The 23,044-nt window shown below is 41.4% G+C and overlaps 1 protein-coding gene and 1 long non-coding RNA gene across 2 annotated transcripts in view; one reads left to right on the top strand and one right to left on the bottom strand.

The window, feature by feature from the left end:
- The first annotated feature begins 15,839 nt into the window (after positions 1–15,839).
- LOC124019685 lies at positions 15,840–18,611 on the top strand. The gene is made up of 4 exons (XR_006835826.1): positions 15,840–16,779; positions 16,980–17,297; positions 17,443–17,459; positions 17,567–18,611. It is a non-coding gene; the product is annotated as an uncharacterized LOC124019685 (long non-coding RNA).
- A 508-nt stretch (positions 18,612–19,119) lies between these two features.
- Positions 19,120–23,044, bottom strand: part of LOC124019686 (melanocortin receptor 5-like) — a 29,831-nt gene continuing 25,906 nt past the window's right edge. Inside the window, exon 2 of the mRNA XM_046335096.1 lies at positions 19,120–21,207. Coding sequence (XP_046191052.1) covers positions 20,121–21,131 — 1,011 coding nt within the window. The 5' untranslated portion in view covers positions 21,132–21,207 and the 3' untranslated portion in view covers positions 19,120–20,120. The remainder of the gene's footprint in view (positions 21,208–23,044) is intronic.

Below are 23,044 nucleotides of genomic sequence, written 5' to 3'. Positions count from 1 at the left end.
ATCGGAAGCCGGCGGAAAAATGTCCAAAGTACCATGGTTCCGAGGGGCTCACATCCCTCAAAAGTGTCCGTTACTCATTTTCTATTCGGGCTGAACAGTTTGACACCACCCCGTCTCTCTAGGACATGGAAGTCTGTTCGTCAAAAACCAGGTTTCTGAAATCGCGCCGGTACCTGTCTGGTCGACCCGCCACTGAGTGTGTACTTACCGGGCAGGCCAATCTATCGATGGAATCCCGGAAATTGAAAGGGTTTTTGTGTGCTCCGCCATCTAGGGCTTTATTCCGGTACACCAAAACGTGAATAAATCAAAAAGTACACATCCAATCTGGATGGGGTTTTTTTGCACGAAATGGCACACATAGACGAGCATTTTCATGTCATTAAAACCGTTTTTGTATAGAAACATTTAATAGAAAATTGTGTTTATAGTTTGGGCTACACAAGTGCATGTTACTGGAAACATAGGTTCCTACCAGGGCATTTTGATTTTTATATGCTCTTGTTACTTGTTGCCCATTGAGAGAGAGAGGATATGACACGAAATATGGGACCTCTAGCCCCTCGGGAAGTATTTTTAATCATTTTTTGAAAATTACCGATTTTGGTCGAAAAAATGACTAAGTCCCCACTTTTCTCAGCTGTGCACCTGGTGATTGAAAACGTGCACCTGGGAACCCGAAATTACATTAGCGGTGTTCCACAAATTCATGCCCGCTATGGAGCACCCTAACACGGACCTTTATCCATGGGGGACCACCCTATACATCCGTGTACCTGGTGATTGAAAACGTGCACCTGGGAACCCGAAAATTAAAATATGGTCCTAAATGCACCTGCCGGTGTTCCTGACATGCATGCCCGCTATAGGAGCACCCTACTACGGCCCTCTAGCCGTGGGGCCCTCCCTGAGTGATTTATGGACACTTTGTGCCAATCTCATTTCAAGTAGTCACCTCGCAAGGTGTTTGAAGGTAAGGCCTCATTTGAACTAAAATTAAAATATGGTCCTAAATGCACCTGCCGGTGTTCCTGACATGCATGCCCGCTATAGGAGCACCCTACTACGGCCCTCTATCCGTGGGGGCCCTCCCTGAGTGATTTATGGACACTTTGTGACATTTCGGTGGATGAGGATTAGGATCTACCTCTGTGTGCCTGGTGATTGAAAACGTGCACCTGGGAACCCGAAAATTAAAATATGGTCCTAAATGCACCTACAGGTGTTCCTGACATGCATGCCCGCTATAGGAGCACCCTACTACGGCCCTCTAGCCGTGGGGGCCCTCCCTGAGTGATTTATGGAAGGTTTATTTTTTTTTTACTACCCAGTGTTCCACAAATTCATGCCCGCTATGGAGCACCCTAACACGGACCTTTATCCATGGGGGACCCTATACATCCGTGTACCTGGTGATTGAAAACGTGCACCTGGGAACCCAAAATTACATTAGCGGTGTTCCACAAATTCATGCCCGCTATGGAGCACCCTAACACGGACCTTTATCCATGGGGGACCACCCTATACATCCGTGTACCTGGTGATTGAAAACGTGCACCTGGGAACCCGAAAATTAAAATATGGTCCTAAATGCACCTACAGGTGTTCCTGACATGCATGCCCGCTATAGGAGCACCCTACTACGGCCCTCTAGCCGTGGGGGCCCTCCCTGAGTGCTTTATGGACACTTTATTATGCCGCAATCTTGGGCTATATCCTAAAAACACCAAAACGTGAATAAATCAAATGGTAAATGTCCAATCTGGATGGGGTTTTTTTTAAACGAAAGGGCATACATAGACGGACATTTTCATGTCATTAAAACCGTTTTTGTATAGAAACTTTTAATAGAAAATTGTGTTTATAGTTTGGGCTACACAAGTGCATGTTGCTGGAAACATAGGTTCCTACCAGGGCATTTTGTTTTTTACATGCTCTACTTGTTGCCCATTGAGAGAGAGGGTATGACACGAAATATGGGACCTCTAGCCCTTCGGGAAGTATGGTTAATGTCTTTTTGAAATAAATGACTGGGCCGGAAAAAAAATAGCCGTGCACCTGGGAACCCAAAATTACATTAGCGGTGTTCCACAAATTCATGCCCGCTATGGAGCACCCTAACACAGACCTTTATCCATGGGGGACCACCCTATACATCCGTGTACCTGGTGATTGAAAACGTGCACCTGGGAACCCGAAAATTAAAATACTCTCCTAAATGCACTTACCGGTCATTCTCATATTAATGCCCACTTTGGAGACTGATAGATGGTACAGTTGGCGACATCTAGTGAATTTTAAAAAGTAGTACAGATTCATTCTGGGAAGTAATATTACTATGATTATATGGATGAATCTAAAAGATGTTGGAAAATTTACTCAGTCCAAACTTTTCTAAAATAAATCTATGTTTTATGTGCAACTGGTGATTGAAAATAGGCACCTGGTAACCCAAAATGAAACACATTTTTAATCATTTTAATGCATAATGACACAAATACAAGGGTGAATTTCAAACAAATATGCTTTATTTAATCAGTTAATCATGGATTTATTTGACCCTCAATCAGTGTCCGGGCCCGGCTGGCATTTTGGGGCAAATTATGGTACCGGTAGTAACGTGACTGCGTTTCCAGAGAGTGACACATATGGTCAGCAACAGTTCCCCGGTCTGTAACTGAGCCTTGGTTAAAGTTCAACGTGGCAACACTGCGTCGAATTGTACCGAAGGTCACTTTCCTTCCAATGCCAAACTCTGCAAAGATTTTCCCCACATACTCACACAGATTAGCGTAGGGTTGACCACAGGATGTGAAAAAGAACAGTTCTGTGTCTGAGGTCATTCCACTCAGATGAGGCCTGATTTGATGGAATCGTTGAAGCCAAGTGTATTCCTCCTGACATAGAACAATTCGGCACTCCCGAAGCTATAGTTAGTTTTGTGGGAAGCTACACACATCTGATAACCCCCACCTTCCGGGGTTACTTCACTGAAATCACTCACACTAAATAGTGTGACTGGGGATCGTCGAGTGCCATTAAATATTGCCAACCGGCTGGCCATGAGAGCTGCAAACCTACGCCTGTCAGAGCATGTGGCACGTTCCTCCAGCCTACTTAGAACTGAAGGAATGGCTTGATTGCTTAGCTCAACAAAGCGTTTTAACTCCGCAGCGCTGAGCACCTCGTCCCTGCAGCGTTGGCGGAATTTTGACCTATACGTTGCCTGGCTCTGCCGTGAGTCCCTGTCCATCTTCGCCAAGCAGAGTAACATCTTTCGAATTGCAGCGACCTTAGCTTGCATACCATCTGGCCGGAACTGAATAAGATAATTGAGGAAACTTCTAACATCGGTTCGGTACATTTTTAACGTGGATGGTGCCAAACCACGGCTGTCACATTGAGCATACCAATCAGACACACGTCTGTAGTTATCCAGAAAACACAGTCCTTCATCGGACTTGCCCTCCGACATAATGTGGAGGAATTGCCGTACTCGGGACATACTGGTGCGACTATTGTCAATTCGTTTAACTGAAGGTTGTACACCCACAATATAGTTTTCATACTCGTTCAAAATGGCATTACTCCAAACCTGAATTCGGGACGGCACACCGCCGTCTTCATCACTCTCGCTATCAGTGAAAGTCACCACGACGCAGCCTTGCTCCCTCGGTTCCGAGCACAGTTCAATATCCACTTGACTGGTTGGCTGCACCGCCGTCGAAGAACATGCCGTCTGATCACACTCGTCCACCAGCTGCTGCTCCACGGACAAACACTGCAAAATCACTGGGTCCTCCGGCCGCGGTTGAAGCACTGATTCGGCCTGCTGTCTCTCAGTAGAAATCCGGCTAAATTGCATAGCATTCGTCCAATCCATAGTACCAAACTTAAGTGCATGTACAGACTTCAAATGTCGATCTAGCCGCACTATATTCTGTTTACAACAAAGTCCACAGTCGCGTCTTGGTCTGGTACTCATAGCTTCTCTCTCCTGCCTTCGTCCGTGTCTCTTTGTTTGCTGCACCTAACCCTAACCCTAACCCCTAACCCTAACCCTAACCCCTAACCCCTAACCCTAACCCTAACCCTAACCCTAACCCTAACCCTAACCCCACCTCTTTAAGGAATACCTAGGATAGGATAAAGTAATCCTTCTACCCCCCCCTTTAAGATTTAGATGCACTATTGTAAAGTGACTGTTCCACTGGATGTCATAAGGTGAATGCACCAATTTGTAAGTCGCTCTGGATAAGAGCATCTGCTAAATGACTTTAATGTAAATGTAAATGTAAAGCTAAGTACAGAATCAATCATTAGGTTGTTTTTAACATATAGATTCAATAAAGTTCCAACCGGAGTATTCCGATTGATGAGCAATGGAAAACAAGTGGATACCATGAGGAATGCGCATGATCAGAAAATGGCTGACTGCCAGTCACCTGATAGATTCTGCTCTCATTCAGTCCCACAACACAGTAGAAGTCTCATTCAAATTTCTATAGATGGTTGACATCTAGTGGAACCCCTAGGAAGTGCAACATCATTAACTTCTTGATGCTACCCATCCCTTTAGCGGGATCATTGTCATCAACAACCGCTGAATTGCATAGCTGCAAATTCAAATAATATTACTAAACATATTTATATTCATGAAATCACAAGTGCAATATAGCAAAACACAGCTTAGCCTTTTATTAATCAACCTGTCGTGTCAGATTTTGAAAATATGCTTTACAGCGAAAGCAATCCAAGCATTTGTAAATGTATCGATCGATCGACGAAACATTATGAACACCTAGCATCAAGTAGCTTGGTCACAAAAATCAGAAAAGCAATCAAATTAATAATTTACCTTTGATGATCTTCGGATGTTGTCACTCACGAGACTCCGTTACACAATAAATGTTTATTTTGTTCCATGAAGATTATTTTTATATCCAAAATACCTGCATTTGTTTGAGGCGTTATGTTCAGAAATCCACAGGAAAGAGCGGTCACGACAAATTCCAAATAGTATCCGTAATATCCACAGAAACGTGTCAAACGTTTTTTATAATCAATCCTCGGGTTGTTTTTAAAATATATAATCGATAATATATCAACCGCAACTGTCTTTTTCAGTAGGAGAGGGAAAGGCAATGGCTCTTCAAACTCTGTTGCGCCAAGCAAAATGCTGCTGGCACCGGGCCATACAATGACGCGATGTTATCTTTCTCGCTAATTTTTCAAAATAAAAGCCTGAAACTATGTCTAAAGACTGTTAACACCTTGAGGAAGCGATAGGACAAGGAATCTGGTTGATATCTCTTTAAATGGAGCAAAGTCAGGCTATGGAACATGGAGTTTTCAAAATAGAAGCCAATACCTGGTTTGATTTTCCTCAGGGTTTCCCCTGCAATATCAGTTCTGTTATACTCTCAGACAATGTTTTGACAGTTTTGGAAACGTTAGAGAGTATACCCCCATAGAGACTGCCAGAGGTCCGGACAACAGGCCCTCCGATTTGACACACTGAACTCGGTCACATAAGTAGTGTTGGGGAATAATCAGAATTAGTTGGTAACATAGGTAAGATGTTTTATATTCATCATATGTTTGTAAGTTACTTCTCATCAGAATGTGTTTGTATAATACTGTGGCGGGGTTGCAGAATCTGTTCTCTGTCAAGACTAAGTTATTTGGGCCGGAGAGAGGGGAGAGGTCAAGCGTGAATCTCTTGGCTCCACAATGTCTGTGTGCCAGTCAGTGTGTCTCTGTGATCTTGTCAAGATAGGATGGATTTGATATATGCCTGTTGATATGTGGATTTGGTTTATGGTTCTGAGTTTGAGAAAAGTATATAGTTTAGGAGACAAAGCTGAATGATAAATTATGCCAATGCTGTCTGGCTATGTGTGTCTTTGCTATAAAGGATCTCAGTTGAAATGTGTAAGGAACTCTCACAGAATTCATTGATAGACACTGAATTAATCTGAGAGTCACGGTTGTGACGGAGCGCATATAATTAAAGATGGACTTTATGATAACTCTGACTTGTGTGTGGTTTGCTCTCATGATTTGGTAAATAGAGGAAATTTCCACTACATTTGGCGACGAGGAGGGGATGTGAATCTTCACTCGGTGACCGTTCCTACGATCTAGGTAAATAAATCATGCACGAGGGATCCCCTAAACTTGGGATCTTAGGGAAACCACACTTCAGGAACGAAGCAGATGGACCAACCTTTGATCTGAGAGGAAGCGAGCTGAGTAGATACCACATTTCGAACTGAGTTTTTTTAAAGAACAAGGTGAGCGAACCACACACAGATTTGAAGTCGAGTTTTTTAAATTATGCCTGTTACGTATACTCTGAGCGTGAATACCTTTGTAAGGAAGGCACCTTGGCGGCGTAAGCAGGGCCGAGTCAGGGGAGAGTATTCTGAGGGTTTGTGACTCTGCCACTGTCCGGTTACGAGTGACCAAGAGCCGTCCTGACACTGAATTGATCACAGTGGGGATTTGGTGAGGTCTGTCGGGGTGAGGGGCCAAAGGTTCTGTGCATTCTAGGTGAAAACACGGCAGTTGGTGAAGCCTTATTGGAAGAAGGACCTCATTCTGTGCATCTGTGTGATTGTCTAAGTGACCCTCAGAGTTGGTGAATTGGTGAGTATTCTGTTATGGGATCACTAGGTAATAGTTGTCAGACCGTTCTGTGTGAGCGAGGTAGGGTTGACTCTGTGTGGGCAGGGTAGGGTTGACTCTGTGTGAGCGGGGTAGGGTTGAATCTGTGTGAGCGGGGTAGGGTTGACTCTGTGTGGGCAGGGTAGGGTTGACTCTGTGTGAGCGGGGTAGGGTTGACTCTATGTGAGCGGGGTAGGGTTGAATCTGTGTGAGCGGGGTAGGGTTGAATCTGTGTGAGCGGGATAGGGTTAAATCTGTGTGAGCGGGGTAGGGTTGAATCTGTGTGAGCGGGGTAGGGTTGAATCTGTGCGAGCGGGGTAGGGTTGAATCTGTGTGAGCGGGGTAGTTTGAATCTGTGTGAGCGGGGTAGGATTGACTCTGTGTGAGCGGGGTAGTTTGAATCTGTGTGAGCGGGATAGGGTTCAATCTGTGTGAGCGGGGTAGTTTGAATCTGTGTGAGCGGGGTAGGGTTGAATCTGTGTGAGCGGGGTAGTTTGAATCTGTGTGAGCGGGGTAGGATTGACTCTGTGTGAGCGGGGTAGGGTTGAATCTGTGTGAGCGGGGTAGTTTGAATCTGTGTGAGCGGGGTAGGTTTGAATCTGTGTGAGCGGGGTAGTTTGAATCTGTGTGAGCAGGGTAGGGTTGACTCTGTGTAGGCAAACCTTTTTATGTTTTGATGCCCTGTGTGGACGTCTGACCAGTTCTGTGTGAACATCTGACCAATCCTGTGTGGGTGATCCTATAAGTTCTATGTGAGCACCTACAATTTTTTAAGTTTTATATGGATTCTGTGAATTATTTGAAATGATGATAAATTTTATGTGTGTATAATCATTTACTACAGATTTGATAAAGTAATGCTGAGAATGATTAGATACAATTTAAACCACCCATTCGTAGACGTACGTAGGTTTTGAGTTGGTATCTTTAAATGGATAATTTGATAAAGATGAGGTTTTAAGCACTATTAAAATAGTCTACAAAATCTGGGAAATTGAGCTCTAGAAACTGATTAGAATGTGTCCACTTTTCGTTATCTTACCCTAACGATGTAACTATAAAACGCATATTGGATTTTCTCCGTCTGGGTGAAACATTTGAAATTTAACTGCCCTTAAGGTCTGAACATGTTATATTTTTTCTTCCCAGTATGAGAGAAGTTGCGGGATTTATTGAATAAACTGAATAAAGTTAGAGAGAATTAAGAGGGAATCTCGATGTAATTTATAATGTCGTACAAAGCCTAAGGTTTTCCATTAAACTAATTATCATTGCGTGATTAATAATGTGATGTAGTAAAGTAATTGAAATACGTTGCATAAGTAAACATAATCTACATTTATTAAAAGACTGTTTCCTAGTCATTAACTGTCGATTTTATTCTTTGATTGCTAATATATTCATTTGGAATTTGAGAATCATAGCTGGAGTAACGTTTGTAGAATGTTAGAATGTTAGAATTATTCTTCTGGGAATTGCCGATAGTGACGTGTTTTGATAGTTGACTATTGTTTGCAATTTGTTTAATATAGTGAAAAACACTGCTTTGAGGGGTTTGTATGACCTATGACCTTCTGATGACTTTTGTGGCTTGATCACCCGCTTGATCAGCCATTTGGATAATGAATTTATGGCCATTTGTAATACTGCTTTCAAAATAATTTTTGTAAAAAAATATGTTTCTTAGCCATATTTGTCATTTGGACCACTGTGAAGAGGGAGAGGGCATTGCTTTTAACTAAGGATATGCTGCTTTAAGTCTATTTTCTTATGACCATAGGGGTTAAATCATTTTTCTTTGTGGAGTTTTTTTTCAGTTTATTGATTTTAATTTGATTAGGTTAGTTGAAATTTTGTTTTACTTTTTTTTCAGTTTTGTTTTACATTACTCTCATACGGAGAGATGTGTGTAAAACATGGGGGAGGATTCAGTTTTTTGAGGGCTTGAATTGATATGTGAAGGAGTGTATTGTATTTGTTGTGTTTGTTTTGTTCTATTCCCGAGGTATAGGTCTAACTAAGGGGTGCGTCACCTGAGTGGGTTGATTCACTGTTGTGGTCATCCTGCCTGGGTTGGCGCCCCCCCCCCCCCTTGGGTTGTGCAGTGGCGGAGATCTTTGTGGGCTATACTCAGCCTTATCTCAGGATGGTATGTTGGTGGTTGAAGATATCCCTCTAGTGGTGTGGGGGCTGTGCTTTGGCAAAGTGGGTGGGGTTATATCCTTCCTGTTTGGCACTGTTCGGGGGTGTCCTCAGATGGGGCCACAGTGTCTCCTGACCCCTCCTGTCTCAGCCTCCAGTATTTTTTTTTTTTTTTTTAACCTTTTATTTAACCAGGCAAGTCAGTTAAGAACATATTCTTATTTTCAATGACGGCCTGGGAACAGTGGGTTAACTGCCTGTTCAGGGGCAGAACGACAGATTTGTACCTTGTCAGCTCGGGGGTTTGAACTCAAAACCTTCCGGTTACTAGTCCAACGCTCTAACCACTAGGCTACGCTGCCGCCCCTATTTATGCTGCAGTAGCTTATGTGTCGGGGGGCTAGGGTCAGTTTGTTATATCTGGAGTACTTCTCCTGTCCTATTCGGTGTCCTGTGTGAATCTAAGTGTGCGTTCTCTAATTCTCTCCTTCTCTCTTTCTTTCTCTCTCTCGGAGGACCTGAGCCCTAGGACCATGCCCCAGGACTACCTGACATGATGACTCCTTGCTGTCCCCAGTCCACCTGGCCATGCTGCTGCTCCAGTTTCAACTGTTCTGCCTTATTATTATTTGACCATGCTGGTCATTTATGAACATTTGAACATCTTGGCCATGTTCTGTTATAATCTCCACCCGGCACTGCCAGAAGAGGACTGGCCACCCCACATAGCCTGGTTCCTCTCTAGGTTTCTTCCTAGGTTTTGGCCTTTCTAGGGAGTTTTTCCTAGCCACCGTGCTTCTACACCTGTATTGCTTGCTGTTTGGGGTTTTAGGCTGGGTTTCTGTACAGCACTTTGAGATATCAGCTGATGTACGAAGGGCTATATAAATAAATTAGATTTGATTTGATCAGTGGAGGCTGGTGGGAGGAGCTTTAGGAGGAGAGGCTCATTGTAAGTACTGGAATGGAATAAATATGTTTGATTGCGGTCCATTAATACCATTCCAACCATTACAATGAGCCTGTCATCCCATCGCTCCTCCCTTCAGCCTCCTCTGACATTGACCCATTTATTATTTCATGTTCAAATATTTCTATGAACATGATAACTAACTAAGCTTTCCAGGTTCCAATATCCTTCATAATTGAATAGAATTACTTCCATTTCAATCATCACTTAATGTCCGTCTCTAAAACGCTCCTATGTCTGTCTCTAAAACGCTCCTGTCTGTCTCTAAAACGCTCCTGTCTGTCTCTAAAACGCTCCTATGTCTGTCTCTAAAACGCTCCTATGTCTGTCTCTAAAACGCTCCTGTCTGTCTCTAAAACGCTCCTGTCTGTCTCTAAAACGCTCCTATGTCTGTCTCTAAAACGCTCCTATGTCTGTCTCTAAAACGCTCCTATGTCTGTCTCTAAAACGCTCCTATGTCTGTCTCTAAAACGCTCCTGTGTCTGTCTCTAAAACGCTCCTATGTCTGTCTCTAAAACGCTCCTATGTCTGTCTCTAAAACGCTCCTATGTCTGTCTCTAAAACGCTCCTGTGTCTGTCTCTAAAACGCTCCTATGTCCGTCTCTAAAACGCTCCTGTCTGTCTCTAAAACGCTCCTATGTCCGTCTCTAAAACGCTCCTATGTCCGTCTCTAAAACGCTCCTGTGTCTGTCTCTAAAACGCTCCTATGTCTGTCTCTAAAACGCTCCTGTGTCTGTCTCTAAAACGCTCCTATGTCCGTCTCTAAAACGCTCCTGTCTGTCTCTAAAACGCTCCTGTGTCTGTCTCTAAAACGCTCCTATGTCCGTCTCTAAAACGCTCCTGTGTCTGTCTCTAAAACGCTCCTATGTCCGTCTCTAAAACGCTCCTGTGTCTGTCTCTAAAACGCTCCTATGTCCGTCTCTAAAACGCTCCTGTCTGTCTCTAAAACGCTCCTGTGTCTGTCTCTAAAACGCTCCTATGTCCGTCTCTAAAACGCTCCTGTCTGTCTCTAAAACGCTCCTGTGTCTGTCTCTAAAACGCTCCTGTCTGTCTCTAAAACGCTCCTATGTCTGTCTCTAAAACGCTCCTATGTCCGTCTCTAAAACGCTCCTGTCTGTCTCTAAAACGCTCCTGTGTCTGTCTCTAAAACGCTCCTGTGTCTGTCTCTAAAACGCTCCTATGTCTGTCTCTAAAACGCTCCTGTGTCTGTCTCTAAAACGCTCCTGTGTCTGTCTCTAAAATGCTCCTATGTCTGTCTCTAAAACGCTCCTGTTTCTGTCTCTAAAATGCTCCTGTGTCTGTCTCTAAAACGCTCCTGTGTCTGTCTCTAAAACGCTCCTGTGTCTGTCTCTAAAACGCTCCTATGTCTGTCTCTAAAACGCTCCTGTGTCTGTCTCTAAAACGCTCCTGTGTCTGTCTCTAAAACGCTCCTGTGTCTGTCTCTAAAACACTCCTGTGTCTGAGTTAAATGTACATGTTTCCTTGCAGGATTTGTTGAACCAAGAGGAACAGACTTCCTCCTGCTCCATCTGGAAGGATGTTCAGCCATTCTCGGGTTCCACTTATGGATTGGGAAACATTTGTTCATCGGTTGGTTAATGAATTTGAACATTTTGGATAATGATATTTTTAGAAAGAGTTTCAGTCAGTCCAGAAATACAAATAGTTGGGTTCTTGGTAGACCTGTGAAGGTCAGAAAATATATAATTTTGACCACTTTGTTTGTTAATAGCTGTCACCCACAGAAAGTCCATGCTCTTTCGGCCACAGGAGGCAGCTGAGGGGAGAACGGCTCATAATAATGGCTGAAATGGAGCCTAGAAACCATTTGTTTGATGTATTTGATACCATTCCACTAATTCCGCTCCAGTCACTAATATGAGCCCTTTCTCCCCAAATAAAGTGTCAACAACCTCCTGTGCTTTCAGACCCCAATAAAATGAAGTATTACAACCATACACAAGGTACTGGGGATCTCTGCTAAGTAATTACAGTTAGTTAGTCTTCTGTGACAAAGGTTAGTGTAGAAGTGTACAGAATTATATATTTCTTAATTCCATTCTTTTACTTTTAGATGTGTGTATTGTTGTGAATTGTTAGATACTACTGCACTGTTGGAGTTAGGAACACAAGCATTTCACTGTGTGTATGTGTATGTGTATGTGACCAATAACATCTGCTAAAAATGTGTATGTGACCAATAACATCTGCTAAAAATGTGTATGTGACCAATAACATCTGCTAAAAATGTGTATGTGACCAATAACATCTGCTAAAAATGTGTATGTGACCAATAACATCTGCTAAAAATGTGTATGTGACCAATAACATCTGCTAAAAATGTGTATGTGACCAATAACATCTGCTAAAAATGTGTATGTGACCAATAACATCTGCTAAAAATGTGTATGTGACCAATAACATCTGCTAAAAATGTGTATGTGACCAATAACATCTGCTAAAAATGTGTATGTGACCAATAACAACTACTAAAAATGTGTATGTGACCAATACAATTTCATTTGAAGTGGAGCAAAGTATGGCGAGTAGGTCTTGCCAGGCTGATGTGAATGTGGTTTAAGGGCGAGTTAAGGTTGTGTTACCAAAAGCTGGGTCTCAATGAGTTGAGTCTTGGGGCCTAGCGTTAAGGTTAAGGTTTAATTTATGAAAAAATACTTGGGTTTCTATTGTCATATGCTATTGATGCTATCTGATTTGTTAATTTATTTGTTGCAACATTGCAGATTTGCACAGGGACTACACATGGGGCAAGTTGATATGATAGAAGATGGCACTGCACAGAGCTCAAGGACTCGACAAGAATGACAAAAAGCCTGAGAAAGGTGAGAGGTGCATTGTGATTGTTACAGTTGTCGATCAACGCAAAATTATGAGCAATTTTGACTCTGAAAAAGCTCCAGTTTTGTTTATCTACATTTACTCTGAGGAAATTTTTGCCAACTTACAAACAGTATGTAAAAGGGTGTTTTAATGATCAGGTTTTTGGAATATTGAATTCATTATTTACTTATAGGGGCTACCCAAGGTTTTCAACATTTAGCTTGCTTTGCCACCCATCCAGACTAGTGTTTCCCATAGGTATTACTTGTCTTGGTGACCGGCCGGGAAGAGCAGCATGGTGCGACTCGGGAGACTTGCGTCACTGCTGCTGCCCTCTTGTGAGCCACAATGTTGAGGCAAATTAAGTAAAAGCTGTTACAAATGTGTTTTGAATACTGCTTTTAGAGCTGCATCTAACAACTATTTTTATAATTAATCTGTCAGTTATTACTCAATTTGTTTGAATTTTAAGAAGCCTGTGTTGCTGACTGTTTATAGGATGTGTTTTATCCAATATTAAAACGTTGACAGTGCATTACAGTGCAAATAGCAACAGCAGACAAACTCAAACTCAACTCAAACTCAGTTATTTTGTGACTTTATGATTTTATGACTGTCAGGGGAGAAGCTCCAGGTGGTATCCGATTTTAAGTACCTTGGCATCATACTTGATTCCAACCTCTCTTTTAAAAAGCATGTGAAAAAGGTAATTCAAATAACCAAATTCAACCTAGCTAATTTCCGATTTATACGAAATTGTTTGACTACAGAGGTAGCAAAACTGTACTTCAATTCTATGATACTCCCCCACTTAACATACTGCTTGACTAGTTGGGCCCAAGCTTGCTGTACAACATTAAAACCTATTCAGTCTGTCTACAAACAGGCTCTCAAAGTGCTTGATAGGAAGCCCAATAGCCATCATCATTGTCACATCCTTAGAAAGCATGAGCTCTTGAGTTGGGAAAATCTTGTGCAATACACCGACGCATGTCTTGTATTCAAGATCCTAAATGGCCTGGCTCCCCCTCCATTCAATATTTTTGTTAAACAGAAAACCCAGACATATGGCAGCAGATCCACAAGGTCTGCCATAAGAGGTGACTGTATAGTTCCCCTAAGGAAAAGCACCTTTAGTAAATCTGCATTCTCTGTGAGAGCTTCCCATGTCTGGAATACACTGCCATCAGACACACATAACTGCACCACATATCACACTTTCACAAAATGCTTGAAGACCTGGCTAAAGGTCAATCAGATTTGTGAACATGGTCCCTAGCTGTGTGTTGCCGCTTTCCATGTTGTCTGTTGTCTGTAGCTTGTGAGGTGTGGAAACACTTTGTTGCTTTTATGAATTTTGTTTTGCTGCTTTTTGTTCTATGTTGCTCTGTCTGTATGCTATGTCTTGCTTGTCCTATGTTGCTATGTCTTGCTTGTTCTATGGTGCTATTGTCTATATTGTAATTGTTTTTAATAACCTGCCCAGGGACTGCGGTTGAAAATTAGCCGGCTGGCTAAAACCGGCACTTTTACTGAAACGTTGATTAATGTGCACTGTCCCTGTAAAAATAAAATAAACTAAACTAAACTAAGCATATTTCAACCCTTCAGGCGCTACACAAAACGCTGAAATAAAATATAAAACATTAACTTTGACGAGCTTCTTTTGTTGGCACTCCAATATGTCCCATAAACATCACAATTGGTCCTTTTGTTTGATTAATTCCATTTATATATATCCAAAATGTCCATTTATAAAGCGCGTTTGATCCAGAAAAAAACAGCTTACAAAAATGCAACGTCACTATAAACTTTGCCAAAATATTTCAAACTACTTTTGTAATACAACTTTAGGTATTTTTAAACGTTAATAATTGATCAAATTGTAGACGGGGCAATCTGTGTTCAATGAAGGAAAGAAAACAAACCAGTGCCACTTTTCACATCTTGCGCAACTCACAAAAGTGTCCCCAGTTCCTAGTATGCCTACTTCTTCATTGCACAAAGGAATAGCCTCAACCAAATTCCAAAGACTGGTGACATCCAGTGGAAGCGGTAGGAACTGAAAACAGGTACATAAAAAAATATATACCTTAGCAATAACAAGTAAGGGAACAGAGAGAGGCAAAAAAAAGAATTCTGAACAGTTAGTCCTCGCGGTTTTGCCTGCTACATAAGTTATTTTATACTCACAGACATGATTCAGTTTTAGTAACTTCAGAGTGTTTTCTATCCAAATCTACTAATATTATGCATATCTTATATTCTTGGCATGAGTAGCAGGAAGTTGAAACTGGGCACACTCTTTATCCAAAAGTGAAAATTCTGCCCCCTAGCCCCAAGAGGTTAATTAATTTGATTAATATTATGGTGTTTCTATTCCCCAAAAATATTAGGATCAGGATTTCCGTTAGGGTGGAATGGAAAATATGGCACTGTACAACATGACAGTCGGGAGTAGGCTACAGTACTAAGAGCATAACATTTCCACACCCTAATTGTAGTCTAACCAATACACAAATGGAGATTCAGTGAAAATAAAAATCTCATTGATTCATCAAGACCAGTCCCCATGCTTGTCTCAGAGCAGTGCTGTCTTGACCTCTGACCTCTGCTGTCTTCCAGTAAGCAACAATTTGTTCATCTTCATTAGTTCCAATTTTTCTGTCATTCTGTGATATTTATTCCCATATTCCCATTATGGATCCATAAGGAAATAAACATATGCATTTTGAAAGAGTATTTTGATCATTATTTTGTTAGTTAAAGCATAAAGATGCTGAAGAAGAATTACAGTACTGTACAGTGTATGCTTTATCCAACATTTTGTGGTTGCATGAGGTCATCCACACGCACTTTAAACATTTGGATAATAAAGCATTTAATGCATTTTGAAGATAGAAGCCGCCTACATTTGTTTATTAGGCTACTGTGCAGTCTGACAAGTAAACATAGCACACAGTACATACTGTAGTAAACATGGTATAGTGCCTAATTGCTTACATAAGGGAGAGCAGGCCATGTCTAGATTTTCCCGGTGATCTCAAGTACTCATTAACTCTGTCTTTAATACTTTTTCGGGTTGAATCAGTCATGGACAAAAACTTCTAAGACAGTATTAATGGTTCACCAGGTTCACTGGTAAGTCACATTTGCCTCAGGATCCATCCCAGTTGGTGCCCACTCGTGGTATCTCTCTTCGGTTACAGAACCTTGGAATAGCAGAACAGGTGTACCTGGCATGGATTGTGACATCATCTCGTTCCTTGGCCTCTTCAATGAGTCATCCTCCGCCTGACTCTCCGCCAATGCCGCCTGACAGGGCATGTTCACTAACAAGCGGTAAATTGCTGCGTGCCTTTTAGGCTGCCCATTGTGACTTGCTTGTGGGCGTGCTGGCAGCATATGGCAGCATATAGCAGCAAGTTTGATTGTGCGTGAAGAATTCAGCATAGCAAGATTGTATGAAGGTCTGGTTATTAAATGGGTAAAAAGTTAAATTGTAATAAGCTCTAAAACACTCTGGTGACAAACACACTTTGCTTCCCTGTTTCTAATTGTCCACATGGCTGGAGAACCTATTCAAGTAAGTAAAAACTATGAATTATTTGATAACTAGCTACAGTGCAGGCTAACTCATCTGAGCTGCTAAATGAGCTAACTAGTTGACTAGCTAGCTATCTAGCCAACTTTACATACTGTATAGATAGCTAGCTAAGTGATTAAATATCACCAGCTGCCTAACTTCATATTAGCTAGCTAATCACTGTAAAAAACAACTCCAAATGCATTTGTAGGTAGCTATGGTAGCTAACAACCATGAACGAGAGTGAAAGGATAGCAGCCCCAATTGTCAAAGTGAGAGACTAGGCTATTCTCGATAGGGCAGGGACTTGTGTATTACCAGTCCCTAGAAGTGAAGATGGAGACTATAGTAACATAATATTCAATGCGATGTAATTTGAGTATAATGAAGTCTGTTTCGTGTGAGGTTTTCTGTCCTCAGATAAAACTAGCTATGAAAGCCTGTCTACAGATGAAGAGGTTCCAATGAAGAGCAGTGGTTCTCAGTCCTGGTCGTCAAAGAGGGGCACATTGTTGTTTTTGCCTCAGCACTGCACAGCTGATTCAAATGACTCATCATCAAGCTTCAAGTGGTATTTATATATTAATTTGTGATGCTATCCTTGATATGATCCTGTTATTGTCACATGCTACACACGCACATGTGTGTGCAAATACAACTATCTATCCAATATTATCATGATTTGTTATCAGGGATATTATACTTTAGTAATCCACAATAACCTGGTGATGTAAAAGGCTAATAATGACATTGTCTTCCATATTCCTACAGATACCTTGTCACTGGAGATTCTTTGAAAACGATTGCCTAAAGTTACCGTGTAACACTGCAAGGTCCGGTGACCAGGGCCATCTGGGACTGCCTCCTGGAGGAATTCAGAAGTGTGAAGGCTACCTGTGTCCTGCGTAACTTCATGAGGATGGACATAAGGACCAGAAGGGGATCTGCAGCTCGCTGCCGTGTGCCAGAGGAGAAGTGTGCTGCTCTGCAGGATGTTTCAAGGATGGGGTCCAACAACGCAGCAGGAGAGGCAATCTGTGTGCAGTGGATCTTCACCTCCTACTTCTACAAAGAGGGTGCTGTTCCCTGGTAACAGCATAGACTACACTATGCACAACCGAAGGCTTTTTTAAGAGCCATTCACATTGCAATAAGAGTATCCTTCCATTAACTTAGCTATGTTAACTGCAGTAATTACATTCTCAGTTACTCCCCTTTGTTTTCTACTTCTCAGGTGAGGGGGCTGTTTAGGTAAGGGTGTGATGTCTGTACAAAAATAGAACAGGCTATTTTAAGTCAATTTTAAAACAAGGCTTAAACATGCTCTCTCTCTCTCTCCATCTGTCTCTCGTCTGCAGGTATGTTTTGATGTGAGAGGATGCCAACCCCAGTCCCGTCATTACCACCTCACCCGCTCTTAACATAACCTTCGGGCTGACTGGGAACCCAAGGCTGGTTAGGAAACACAACTGGAGACACTATTATGTAACTGTGATGAACTGAGAAAATATTAGGATAGCACTGTGATTCATTAATCAAATGCTGCCCTCCCTGCTCCTCTTACCACTTCCCCTTTGTCGTTTACAACTCTCTCCCCACCTCTTTCTTCCTCTATTTTTATAATGCATAACAGACGTGCATTGAAGTAAAGATTGAACTTGTATTTATAATATGTTACAATTATAATATGTATAATGCATTATTATGTATTTATAACACCTGGATAATGATCATCTTTCAATTAAGCGTTTCACATTCTCTACTGGTTGAAATTAAGTCTCTCATTTGATGAAATACTACACCTATCCTGTGTTTATCAAATCAATACAGATTAAGGCAATTAGACAAAGAGATGAACTAGTTTTAGAGTATTTACATGATGCATAGGAAGTGTAGTGTACTGTTTTTAAAATTCTATTTCTGTATACAGTTGAAGTCAGAAGTTTACATACGCTTATGTTGGAGTTATTGAATGTACACTACTCTGTTATAAACACACGTATTACTATTTAGTTACATATAAGTGAATGGACACTACTCTGTTATAAACACACTATTTAGTTACATATTAATGAATGTACACTACTGTTATAAACGCACGTATTACTATTTAGTTACATATTAATGAATGTACACTACTGTTATAAACACACTGTTTAGTTACATATTAATGAATGGACACTACTGTTATAAACACACTGTTTAGTTACATATTAATGAATGTACGCTACTCTTATAAACACACTTATTACTGTTTAGTTACATATTAATGAATGCACACTACTCTGTTATAAACACAATATTTAGTTACATATTAATGAATGTACACTACTGTTATAAACACACTATTTAGTTATATATTAATTAATGTACACTACTCTGTTATAAACACACTATTTAGTTATATATTAATGAATGTAGACTACTCTTATAAACACACTTATTACTGTTTAGTTACATATTAATGAATGCACACTACTCTGTTATAAACACACTATTTAGTTACATATTAATGAATGTACACTACTCTGTTAAACACACATATTACTATTTAGTTACATATGAGTGAATGTAGACTACTCTATTATAAACAGACTATTTAGTTACATATGAGTGAATGTAGACTACTCTATTATAAACAGACTATTTAGTTACATATGAGTGAATGTAGACTACTCTATTATAAACAGACTATTTAGTTACATATGAGTGAATGTAGACTACTCTATTATAAACAGACTATTTAGTTACATATTGGTGAATGGACACTACTCTGTTATAAACACACTTGTTACTTTTTAGTTACATGTTAATGAATGGACACTTAAGGTATTACCCTATTTTTATTTTATTTAAAAAAACAGAAGAGCATTTTCATAATTTTATTTACTGGAGGACATATGACAAAAAAAATTGTTCAATCAATTTTATTAGTGGAGTGCCTTTGTTACAACTATGAAACAGAAATCATATGTGTTGGAACATGGTCACAGCTTATTTTTTATAACTAGATGCATGGTCAAGTGGTTAAAAGATAAAAACATCAGCAGCCTCAACATCATTATAAGTTCCACGTGGCCTTGATAAATAGTGAAACTCAGCACAAAAGCAATAAAGGCGTTCTAATGAATATAAGTGTAGATATGACAGCAGATTAAAATAGTAAATTATTGTCAGCTCGTGCTTGTGTGTATCTTCACTCAATGGCATCGGTTGGATTTAATTTAGCTGTTATCCCTTGTCCTAACAGTTGAAACAATTTTCGTAACTTTCACTTGCTTGACACACTTTGACATACCTTTGTTTGGTTATAGTGCGTAATAGTCTTCTTTTTATTGTGTTCCTGTCATCTTGTCATTCTTCAGCACCTTTGTGGAGTATAACGGCTGTTCAGGTGCTTTATTTTGCACAGAGGGAGGGGGCAAACGTCGAACTTTGTTCATTGTCCCGGCCACAAGGAGCCTGTTCTCCAATGACAGTGAAGAAGTTGTTCATGGTGACATTACTCCCCATTACTCCCCATTACGCCTCATCCCCACGTTCTCTGACACTCGCTCACCTGCTGCCTGATGTGTATTAACATATAACATATATATTAACATCAGCATGTCCAATTACTCACACTCTCACTGTGTAGCCTACTCCAAGTAGGCCAGAGTAGGATGATGAGACTGCTTTGAGTCGGTGGATGGATATACACTGTAGGGTCAAAATGACTGCTTTAGCAGTTCTAGTGTTAAGGAACAAAGGGTTCTACAAGTTGAGCTTAATCAGACTGCATTGGGACAAGGCAGTCTAAGACACATTGTAATAAGACAGTCTTCTACTCCAATGCACTCTGTTCATGCCCAAATCCTGCTGACTAAACCACACGTAGGACCCATGGCCAAAGAGTCTATAAGGGTAAGAGTTCTATGGCACTCCAGGTTTATAGCACACAGGGAGACACTCAAACACGTTCCTCAGGCTGTAGCAACCGATAATCTCCTTAAAGGTTTTCCTCATCTCCTGACTCCTGAATGCGTAGATCAGAGGGTCGATCACAGAGTTACACATGATGAGGATGAGGTACATGTTGAAGTGAGACATGAAGCACACACAGTACAGGTTCCTGGGGCAGGAGATCATCAGGATAAGGTGGAGGAAGAAGGGTGCCCAGCAGACGATGAAGATGCCCAGGAGGATTGTGAGAGTGATGGCTCCCTTCATGCTGGCCCTCTGGTGGATGGAGTTGTACCCTGGCAGTGCCGCGATGCGCTTTACGTGGGAGCGAGCCAGCATGAACATGTGGCTGTACAGCGAGGCCATGAGCACTAGCATGGTGAAGAACATGGACACCAAGCAAATGATAACAGGGGTGGTGTCGGAGTACATGATAAAGACGATGCCGCAGCCCGTGCAGAAGGTCCAGATGGCTCCGATGATGAGAGCGGCCCGTCTATGGGTCATGATGCTGTGGTAACGCAGAGCGTAGAAGATGGTCACATACCGGTCCACAGCGATGGCCAGGAGAGAACACATAGACGCCACCACTGATATACAGATCATGGAGTCAAAGACGTTGTCCATCTGACGAATAAAATGGTCGTCCACAATGAGCTGCCGGTTGGTCAGCAGGTAGATGATGATGGTCTCCCAGGCATTGGAAACGCTGACCAGCATGTCAGCCACAGCCAGGGAACACACAAAGAAGTACATGGGGGAGTGGAGGTTCTTGTTCTTGATGATGGCGCAGATGACCAGGATGTTCTCCAACAAACTGATAATACCCAGGATGAGGAAGACCTCTGTGGCGATGTTGAGCTGCTCACAGGCCTTGGGTTTGGTGAGGAAATTAGGGGCCACGGTGGTGTTGGGGTTGTAGTACAGCTCGCTGGAGTTGGCGAACAGAGACATGGTCGTCATTTCCTCCATAGGGTTCATCTTTATAACTTTGAGTTTACCTTCAGCTCTCTCTCTCTTTTCAACTCACTGGCACGTTGTCAGGAGCATCCTATTCCTATGGGGAATTAAGAGGAAGAGGATTTAGTATGAGGGACAGGAATTAACTTTAATAGATACTATACAGTGAGCTGGACAGTGACACATTAGTTGTTGTTTTGGCTTTGAACCCCATATTGGATGAACCATTTAGAAATTACAGGACTTTTTGAACATACTTCCCCCCCATTTTAGGGGCCAAAAGAATTGGGACAAATTAACTTATATGTGTATTAAAGTAGTAAAAAGTTAAAGATGCACCTGTTTGCTAAAATTCTAATAGTTCACCTAATTTCCATTGATGTGAAGAAACAAACAAGTTTAGAGTAGAGAATCATTGTACCATCTAAACCGCTGTGAAATATGTTTTCCATGACCACAAATATTGTATCCGTAACCATGGTCACCCTCTTAGATATCATCCTTACCAACATGCCCTCTAAATACACCTGTCTTCAACCAGGATCTCAGCGATCATTGCCTCATTGCCTGTGTGCGTATTGGGTCCACGGTCAAACCATCCCTCATCACTGTCAAATGCGCCCTAAAACACTTCAGCGAGCAGGCCTTTCTAATCGACCTGGCCCAGGTATCCTGGAAGGATATTGACCTCATCCCGTCAGTAGAGGATGCCTGGTTGCTCTTTAAAAGTGCTTACCTCACCATCTTAAATAATTATTAAATAAATAAATACTTATTATGTCAGGCAATAAAATGCAAATGAATTACTTAATCATACAATGTGATTTTCTGGATTTTTGCTTTAGATTCCGTCTCTCACAGTTGAAGTGTACCTATGATAAAAAATTACAGACCTCTACATGCTTTGTAAGTAGGAAAACCTGCCAAATCAGCAGTGTATCAAATACTTGTTCTCCCCACTGTAGGTGTCTGGTTGGATTGTAAACTCTCCTTCCAGACTCACATGAAGCATCTCCAATCCAAAATGAAATCTAGAATCAGCTTCCTATTTTGCAACAACGCCTCCTTCACTCATGCTGCCAAACATACCCTCGTAAAACTGACTATCCTTCCGATCCTTGACTTCTACGATGTCATTTACGAAATATCCTCCAACATTCTACTCAGCAAACTGGAAGTAGTCTATCACAGTGCGTTTTGTCACCAAAGCCTCATATACTACCCACCACTGCGACCTGTACACTCTCGTTGTCTGGCCCTCGCTTCATATTCGTCGCCTAACCCACTGGTTCCAGGTCACCTATAAGTCTTTGCTAGGTAATGCTCCGCCTTATGTCAGCTCACTGGTCACCATAGCAGCACCCACCCGTAGCACGCGCTCCAGCAGGTATATTTCACTGGTCATCCCCAAATCCAACACTTCTTTGGCCGCCTTTCCTTCCAGTTCTCTGCTGCCAATGATTGGAACTAATTGCAAAAATTACTGAAGCTGGAGTCTTATATCTCCCGCTTTAACTTTAAGCATCCGCTGTCAGAGCAGCTTACCGATCACTGTACCTGTACACAGCCAATTTGTAAATAGCACACCAAACTACCTCATCCCCATATTGTTATCTATCCTCTTGTTCTTTTGCACCCCAGTATCTCTACCTGCACATCTATCACTCCATGGTTAATGCTAAATTGTAATTGTTTCGCCTCTATGGCCAATTTATTGCCTTTACCTCCCTGCTTTTCTACATTTGCACACACTGTAAATAGATTTTTCTATTGTGTTATTCACTGTACGTTTGTTTATGTGTAACTCTGTGTTGTATTTGTCGCACAGCTTTGCTTTATCTTGACCAGGTCACAGTTGTAAATAAGAACTTGTTCTCAACTGGCCTACCTAGTTAAATAAAGGTTTAATTGATCAAATAAAATACATAAAAGGG

This window comes from Oncorhynchus gorbuscha, unplaced genomic scaffold (assembly GCF_021184085.1).
Source record: "Oncorhynchus gorbuscha isolate QuinsamMale2020 ecotype Even-year unplaced genomic scaffold, OgorEven_v1.0 Un_scaffold_648, whole genome shotgun sequence".
NCBI classification, from domain to species: Eukaryota; Metazoa; Chordata; class Actinopteri; order Salmoniformes; family Salmonidae; genus Oncorhynchus; species Oncorhynchus gorbuscha.
The sequence above is the reverse complement of the archived record's forward strand: the minus strand, read 5'-3'. Positions and strand labels throughout refer to the sequence as shown.